The sequence below is a fragment of the Morone saxatilis genome, unplaced genomic scaffold (genome assembly GCF_004916995.1).
Source record: "Morone saxatilis isolate NCDOM2014 unplaced genomic scaffold, NCSU_SB_2.0 Contig24, whole genome shotgun sequence".
Classification (NCBI taxonomy): Eukaryota; Metazoa; Chordata; class Actinopteri; family Moronidae; genus Morone; species Morone saxatilis.
Genome location: NW_023339807.1, coordinates 13,973,686 through 13,982,941, shown reverse-complemented (window position 1 = coordinate 13,982,941; position 9,256 = coordinate 13,973,686). Strand labels below are relative to the sequence as shown.

Below are 9,256 nucleotides of genomic sequence, written 5' to 3'. Positions count from 1 at the left end.
TTTTTAAATGCAGGCACAGACTTCCCAACAGAGGACAGGAGTGAGACGTCCTCCGCCGCACCGGCCTCGGTCGCGCTCTCACCTGCGCAACATCCGTGCGGGGACCCGACTTTGACGCCCTCCGGGACACCGCAGACACCCAGGAGCCGACGCAGAGGAGCCCGCCGTACAGTATATGGAGCCAAAGCCCCGTGAGGCCCCTGGGATGGCGTGCAGCGCGTGTTACTACCTGGTTATCAGCTCCACACACCTGAGCAATGGACACTTTCGGCGCGTCAAGGGAGTCTTCAGAGGACCGCTGTGTCCAACCGCAACCAGTGATTCACCGGTAGGACAACATTCAGTTCCTAGATTTTCCTTGGTGTGTGTGTCTTTGTGGTTTTATTTTTTGAATACATAGTTTGAGTCCTTGAGCTTGTAAGCTTGAGCTTTTTAGACACTTTTCTTAAGGCTAGTTCATTATAAGGGATAAGGAAAATAATATTGTCATAGGAAGTTCCTCAAAAGTATTGGAGGACAAAAAAGTGTGTTTGTAAGTGTGCAAACAGCAAGAAAACAATAGACCCAATGGCACTGTCATCTACTGAGGAGGTGGATGACAGAGGTAGATATATATTTTTTTTTTTTTACAAGAGATTATCTTTTCCTGAGCCACAAAAGAAGGAGTTTTTTTTTCTTGGTAGAGGACAGTAGATGTGAATATTTTAAACTGAGGAGAAATTGGGTATCCAAGCATGAAGCCCTTGTCCCTCCATGCCTCCTTCTCCCTCTCACGGCTATGGGAATTAAACGAATCAAATTACATTAGTGCTTTCAGGAGGAGATGAGTTGCCCAGCTGAAAATAGCACTAATTACCTGGGGAGTATTTGTTAGGTATGTGTGTGTTGGTCTATGTGTGTGTGTGTGTGTGTGTGTGTGTGACCTGCTCAGCCTAGTAGGGTAACTCCCTGACCTTTCCCTGGTGCCCGTGGTTCCTTTGAGCCACCAAACTGGCATTTAGTTGCAAACCGGCTCTCAGTCTGTGTGTACTTACTGGCTGTGTGTGTGTGTCTATGTGTGTGTTTTGTGTGTGCGTGTGTGTGTGTGTGTGTGTGTGTGTGTGTGCACTTGCTGAGATAAAGAAAGAGTGTGTGACAGAGAGCGAGAAAGACAGAGAGAAGCAAAGAAAATGACAGTACATGTAAATATGTACATGATATTTTGGACTGTGTGAATTAGTGTGTGTGTGTTGTAGATTCAGGAGTGGCTCTGAGGGTCTCTGGTAATCACACATTATTCATGAGCTCTTAATGTGAGACGAGACAAACTGGCGGAGCTGATGACACGTTTGATGAGAAAGGAGGAAAGGAGCAGCTGGTATGTGTGTGTCTGTGTGTGTGTGTGTGTGCGTGCGTGTGTGTGTTCGTACTCAAGTCATTACCAGTCTGTCATGTTCAGCCCGCGCTCACTATGTGATGGGAATGAGCGAGCAGTGTTGAGTAGACATAGTCGGACTAGCAGAGATGCTGCAAAGAGTCATATTAACAAATTTACTTGTAAACTTCTGCACATGCTCAAATAGACTCACTCTCTCACACACACACACACAGACACAGACACCTAGACACACACACACACACACAGACATTATTCCCAGATGGGCATAAAGACCACCAGTAAATGAGGTAATTAGTGTACACAGCCTGTACATATATATTATATGCATATATCTCAATTTCTACAAATTAGGGCTTCTCTTTTAAATTTGATAAATTGAATCATCTGTCTCAGAACTCATTCATCTCCTTGTAGAATCATCAAATGCTCATTTTTTATCGCCCCTGCATCAAGTTTAGTCTTGTCTCAGAAACAAGTCTAATTTCTCACAAAGTCTAATTTGGACGCACTTGACTAACTATATTAGGCATATCTACATTTTTAGACTGATGAATTTGCTAATTTTTCAGGCGGAAGAGTTTCTGTTCATTTTAACAAATTAATTTGAAGAGGCTTGACACTTGTTTGAGATGGGTAATCCATTACAGTGTACGCCATCTTTTTGTCAAAAGTTGGCTTCAAATGTTTAAATGATTAGTCAGTTGATTAATGTTTTGATTGACAGGAAATCCATAATTAAACAATTATAAACTCAATATCTATGAGGTTTGGACTGTTGGTCGGACAAATCGAGCAATTTGAAGATCTTACCCAATTGGGAAATTGTGAGGGATATTTTTGACAACCTTTGTCACTTTATAGACAAAACAATGAATTAATCATTTAACAAAATTATAAGCAGACTAACTGATAATGATTGACAGTTGCAGCCTTATGCTTAGGGTTGTTCAGTTCAGTTGTTCAGTTGTTCTTTGATTTTATATTTATAGATTTAAATCAGGAAACTTTTAACTTTCTTCTATATTTTATGTAGACAAACCACTTTTAAGACACAGAGAGCAATTTGGCATATTCTGTTTATATTCCCCAAACTTAGGTATCTGAAAAAAATATCGTTTTAGTATCAGTACCAAAACTCGTGTACCGTATTGGCAGAATTTTTTGATGGTTTTTGGCTTGTACAGTAGTAAGGATGTTACAAGCTGAAACTCTTTGAAAATCCTTCCTTGCTAGTGCACTGTCCAAGTGCTGTAAAATACTGTAACACTGCATTTACAAATCTAAATCCATGTTATCTCAGCTCTAGTTTTGGAGGTTTTTTTTAGAGCAGAAATCCTAACTTTAAGTGGGAAAAACACAGTGTTGCTAATAATATTAATGAAGGCTCCATTCTATTGAAGTGTCCCATTAAGCCGTGACAGCGAGCCAGCATGATCAATACCAGGACCCTGAAACTGAAGCAGCTAAATGGAATTTCACCATCATTCATTTTATGTTACTTACACCTGTGGTTTACCTATTGTGACATGTCAAGAGGACAATGATTACAAGTAATTTAATTGCCATATTGCACAGTCAAATCAGATCTGATATTGAAATATATGTACAGTTGTAATTTTTATCTATAACCCTTCAAATATCATCAAGAAATTTTAAAAAAAGAAATATCATCAAAGGAAACTATTCAACAAACAATATTAACATCAGTGATTCAAGATTTTATCCTTCTGAAGTGCCCCTGAACAAAATATTAAATCCACAATAGATTCAGGGTCTTACCAGGCTCCACTATAGCTGACCAACATGAGGCAAGTAAAAATAGAAGTTCACATTATGTTGAATACATATTATTTTGTCCAAGCTGCAGGCTTACAGAAATAGGTGTCATTCACAATTCATCATTTATTTCCACTGCTAATGTAGATAAATCTACACGTGGAAAGTTTTTGGTTTTGGAAAATGCTGGCTAAGTAGGTATGGAAGGTCAAAAAATAAAAAAAGATGTTGTTTCACATTTATCCATATTAGTTTAAACATGGCCCAATTTATGGGCCTGTCAACATGATAAACAGGCAACGCTAGTGGTCAAGTAGTTCAAAAGTGTCCTCTTGTGTTAGGTGAAACAGTCCTTCTCCATGAGTGTGTGTCCTTCAGCAAAGAGCTGGTGAGTTTAACACACCTCTTCAAGACATGCTGAGCAGCATCTTTCACTCCTGTCTGTCTTATTGTAGGTGAAGCAGTGCCAACCAGCACAACAGCTAGATGCTCTTTGATTTAGCTTAGATCAGTGGAGTACAAAGGATATTACAACTGGGATTTGTCAGGGGTAACTTATTGTGTCTTCACTTTGATAAGGCATTGCAGCATTAAGAAAACACATGATGCCACCCCCCCTCTTCCTCTACAACAAATCCTCTCGTGTTTCTTGTGCTTTGTTGTTTGGTTAGCTTCCCTGTGGAGTGCTGCGGTATGTTTAGATTAGGATTTTGCTCATTACTACTTTATCATCACTAATTAGTCATTGTGATAGGTCTCTCGGACGTGTCTAAATTTTGGTTCCCGTATGTATATTAGTGCTTAATCGCCAGTGGTGAGTCATTCTTCTCTCATTAACACTTCAAAGGTTTTTTCATTCTTAGTGTCAGAATAGAGGGACAACAGGACGAGAGTTGTAGCAATCGAAAGGTGTGTGCAGAGAGGACAGATACAGCCCCAATGAATTTCTCACTTCAGACAGATCCAAACTGATACATGCCTACCATTTATTTTGCTGTCGCTTGTCCGAAAAACCCTCCAGTTCTGTTCCTTCCGTCTCCCCAATTCCCTTTACAAACCCTCCCTCTGTAGAACATTATAGCTTTGTGTGTGTGCATACTTAGCTGCTCATCTGCTGAAGACCACTTTGATGTATATTTCACTGCCGTTGCAGAAAACAGATGAATCGTCTGCTATACAGCGCAGTGTCAAAGTGAGTGCAAATGTGCCTGTGTGTGTGTATGTGTGTGTGTGAATCTGCGTTTGCACCCTCGTGTCTTCATTGATTCCGCGGGGAGCTGAACAGTGTTTATGTAAATTAGGTGGCATTTAAACATATGCCCCGAACAATTATCTTGAAACAAGTGTTTAGCTGCACAAAAACACGGCCATGTTCAGAGTGAGTCAAGTACTTAGCTACAAATATTAAGCCATCATGAGGGGACAGAGGTGAGATGAGCCAACTGGTTTGCCATTTGGCGTGCCAGTTTGCTCGTGGCTGTAAACACGATACCCAGGAAATCTCTGTGCACTTTTAATGATGATCATAATAATAAGTGATACAGGCTCAGTATCAAAGAACTCCCAGGGGATGATCAAGCTGGTAATAGCATCTTGACATTTATGAAGTTCGACAAATGTCAGAAACAAAGAGATTAGTTAAATGTGAGTTTAAGATAAAAAGGTGTTTGCGATATAAGCCTAATTAAAACAGCTATGGAGTTGTTGAGTGTTATGTCATCAGAAGCCATTTCAGAGTCAAGGTTCCTAATGCTGCAGTCACTCACATTCATAAAGTGTAATGTTAATGCAGACAAACGCACACATACACACACTCCAACTCAGCCATCAGGCCCTAGTGGAGCAGTTTGAGAGTGAGCAGGTGAGTGTTGCTGAATACTAAAGTCCTGTATGACTGGACCATTCCTGCTGACCGCTGCAAAGTGCTCCCACTGATCACCGCTAATGTCCTCCATCACAGTTTACACTCAACACTCCGGAGAGAGTGTGCATGTGCGAGTGTGTGTTGGGGAGAAAGGTGGATAATTGGGACAGATGGGTGAGATAGGATGAAGAGAAAGAGGAGGGGAGAGGGGGAGAGCGAGACAGTTGGCATCGATTTTAACACTCTCTCAAGCCTTTATTGACATTTCATTTAGCTAATGAATTCATTAGTGCTTCATAGCATAATAACCTCCACTTGATAACCAGGATGGTTCCCTGGAGGTCTTTACTCTGTTGCCTCAGTATTTTCTGACTTTTCTAAACTCATTCTCAGCATTCTTTGATTTTTGTCCCCCCCCTCCACTTCTGTTTCTTTTTCTTTTAAAATGCAAGTTTCCTGCCTGTTTGTTTCTGCTGCATTGTGTAACTTGTAAATGAACCCATTGTTTGAGGTGACATAACCTGCCAGTCTCTCAACAAACACGCAGCACGCCCTCAGGAATGATGGAGGAAAAAGAGGGACGCGCAAGATATACAAGCATATTCATCTCTACCTATGTATAGGTGTCTTTGTGCCTCTTCTGGAGTGTTCTTGGATGGCTTTGTGATGCCTGTTCACCTCTAAGATTGAGATGATCTTTATTCAATTTACTGACAACTGACTCATTCTTCATGAGTGTCTCTTTGACCCGCTGCTTACTGGAAACATAAGCAGGCACCCAAACACACACACACACACACACACACATACACACCCAAACCCTGACTTGAATGCATGAACCATTTCAACTTATACAAAAACAATTTTCCAATCGCATAAAGGATGTTTCACCTAGAGGACTTATCTTTACACGCATTTACAACCCTCCATTTGAAATAAAAAAAACTCTTTCAGGTTAAGATGCTGGTTTATGAATTGAAAGCATTTATTTATCCGTGTTTGGGTCTGATGCCTGAGAGGTAAAATCAGTTTGTGGCAGCTGTATGGGTGTCAGTTGGGCCGTGCTGACCTACGTGAGCTCTGTGTAGGTGTGTGTGAGCTCGTTTGGAGGGTATCGTGTGGGCTGAGAGCATTTGGTAATAGTTTGTCTGTTATTACAAGAATAGAGAGGGCCGCTTCTGTTGATTTAACATTTTGATCACGAAGTGTGCAAACATCTTTAAAGTGCACATTCTGGTATTAGATGTATGTTGTGAGTGACACACAAGTTATCATACATGCATGCACACACACGGGCACAACAGATGGCCAACCTCTCATTTTGTATATTACCTTGGGACAGATGTTTGTCTGTGTGGTCATTAGTGATCGCAGCATCAGATAATCACCTGGAGACACACCAGCACATAAACACACACACTCACATACAATTAGTGAGTGTTTGATAATTACAGGATGTTTGATGAACCATCTGGAGCACCAGCTTAGGTAGAAACTGAAAGACACGCTCTAAACAAAATCATACGCACAAAAACCTCAAATCATAGTAATCAAACGAGTATCATTGCCCAAGTCCTGAAAAATTAAAATGAGGATAGCAAGACGACAGGTGAGAGATAAAGGGATGAAAGTGTTTTTGTTTCACAGTCATTAGGATGTCATGTTTCATTCAGGGTTTGATCTTGTCCTCTTTTATTCATCTGGACTCTGCAACCTCTGTCTCTGCCTTTTTCCTTTTTAAAAAAATATTATTTGCCACTGCCTTCTGTCTCTTCCTCGATCCGTTTCTCTAACCAATAGCTTTGCTCTTATTCCCCCCTCCCTGACACCCCTCTCATCTCCCTCTCCTATTGCTTTTCGTCTCATGTCTCCAGACCATTCATTTTTAAGCAGGTCAGGGTTCAACTGTTTAGGCCTTTGGATCTTAGTGTGTGGGATATTGTGTTTGTGTGCATATGTGTGCACAGTATGCCTATATGGGAGTTTGTGCGTAGGCGATGAGAGTAATATTGCAGTAGCAATATTGCTGAAAAATCCTTGAAGGAATGAAAGAAAAGGGATGGGCTTTATTTGGTGGTCAGTATTTCTGTTCTTCAATAACCTCCATTTTACTCTCTGAGTCTGCTTCTTATTCTGCTGCTCTACCCAGCAGCTCTCACGTAAAAAGATGTGGGGATACAGTTATAGCTCCATTAACTCAGCGTGCATATGTGCCTCTGTGCACATGTGGGTGTGCATGTTAGACATATTTGCACCTGTGTGCTTGAATGCCTCTGCATGTGTGTGTGTGTGTGTCCACCACCGACACACTAGGCCCAGGTTAAGAGCAAAGCAGACAAATTAATTATCTCTTCTCTGGAGGAGAAATGACTCACGGTAAGAGAAGCTGTGAACTAGCACCTCCTGGTTGAGCAGAAGCCCAAGAATCACTCCCAGCCTAGCAGAGACCAAGGGGCTTTCTTCTGAATAAAGCGACTTGGATTTCATCCTCAGCTTGATCTTAAGATCATATTTCTTTTCACTTTTCATGTGCATAAGGCCAATTTATAAAAATAACTGCGACTGAAATAAGTCAAGGAGGCACGTTGCATTTATAGATCAAAGTGGCAGTGGAATTTTAATGCATATGAACAAGTTTCACTTCCCTGAAATCATTGACATAAGATCAAGGCTTTCATGTTTTGCATTGCTGTGCCTTGCACAGAATAGGCTGTTCCGGTGCATACTGCACAGCTGTGTACACCAATACACTCGCACAGATAGCTTTAAGTCACAGCCTGAATTGAGCTGAATTACTTATTTAAAACGTATTATATATGGTAAACACTGGTAATTGGTATGTTCAAATTTTCATTTAGATGTCAAGAAAAATGGGGATGTATTGTTTTATTGTCATGAAGGCACTTTATATAAATAAATCTTTAACTTCATTAGATTTAAGAACTTTAAGAATCCCATTCAGTCAATACGGAGAGGAAATCATTTGAAGCATTTGAGGCATTTTTTTTATCAATGGGCCTTTGTTGAATCTCTAGGTGAGAGTTTCATGTTTCTGCTGTCTCAGCCACAGCGTCTTACCCTGATCTTTTACCTTTCCCCTCTGACCTCTGAGAGATAGCCCTGGGGAACAATATGCAATGAAAAAGGTCAATGTTAGGGTCAAGGATTCAGAGAGATGAAAAGGGTATTATTGAACTATTACCTTATTATATCTCGGTGTACCTGGAAATAGATTGCTTCTATGTGTGCACATGTCATACAGTCAAATGTACTTGTACATACACACATACAGGAAGGGAAATAAAATACACCAAGAAAACAAGTGGGAGGAAAAATGCTTGTAGTATTATAATAACATTGTGTGTGCTCTCATGTTTATGTATCACAGCAGATAGAACCTACTAGGACATTCTGATGTGCAGGGTGGGTCATGCTTCAGTAACAATGCATCAAATTATATCAGACTTACCTCCACCAGTCAGCGCGAGCCATGATGATGCAGACACTAATAATTCATGCCGTTTGCTTCAACCAGCCTTCACATCAGCTTTGATGGAGAGAACAACCCACTGCAATTATCATGAGCAGCAGCATTCCTGTGTTTAGCAGATTGGAGATGCCAGGCGCTCAGCTTAGCGCTGTGCAGAAATGTCCTGGCTGCGCGCTGCCAGGATGGCAGGATCACAGTGGTCTGCAAGCAGCCTCCAGCTACCAGCCACAAGGCCTTGGCTACCTCCTTTATGTGGGCAGGGTGCCTGTTTCCTCTGTCTGTTTTTGTATGTATGTTTGGTGTGATTGTGTTTCCACGTTTCTGCATGAGTCTGCTATGGGGCCTTCTTACCCTTGCTGTGAGGTATATTCTTACCCTGTGGTACCGGATTAGTCATAACACTGAATGGGAAGACATGGAAACAGCAGGCGGGGAGGAGAATATAGAGGGAGAGGAGAAGAGAGGAGAGGAGAGGCAGAGGGGAAACCCCCACAAAGAATGCGAGAGGCAGAAAGTGTGGGGCGGACCTGTGTGAGTGCATGTGTGTGTGTGCCTGCATGCCATGGGTATTCATCAATTTCCCTAAGACACTCCACTTTTCCTCTGCCATAAAACCCGGAGGCAAGAAGTAAACACAAACTCTATAAGATCGTCTTTCTGCCTCTTTTTGTTTCTCCCTATCCTTCCTCCTGTTTCACTCTTTTCTCTCCACATACAGCGTTAGCTATGCATTTGTGTGTGTGTGTGT

General features: G+C 41.4%; 1 protein-coding gene across 1 annotated transcript in view; it reads left to right on the top strand.

Moving 5' to 3' along the window:
• The first annotated feature begins 205 nt into the window (after positions 1-205).
• The window catches only part of LOC118335736 (zinc finger protein 804A-like), a 24,315-nt gene continuing 15,264 nt past the window's right edge, over positions 206-9,256 (top strand). The window contains exons 1-2 of the mRNA XM_035672164.1: positions 206-317; positions 2,434-2,453. Of these exons, the coding sequence (XP_035528057.1) occupies positions 206-317; positions 2,434-2,453 (132 nt within the window). The remainder of the gene's footprint in view (positions 318-2,433; positions 2,454-9,256) is intronic.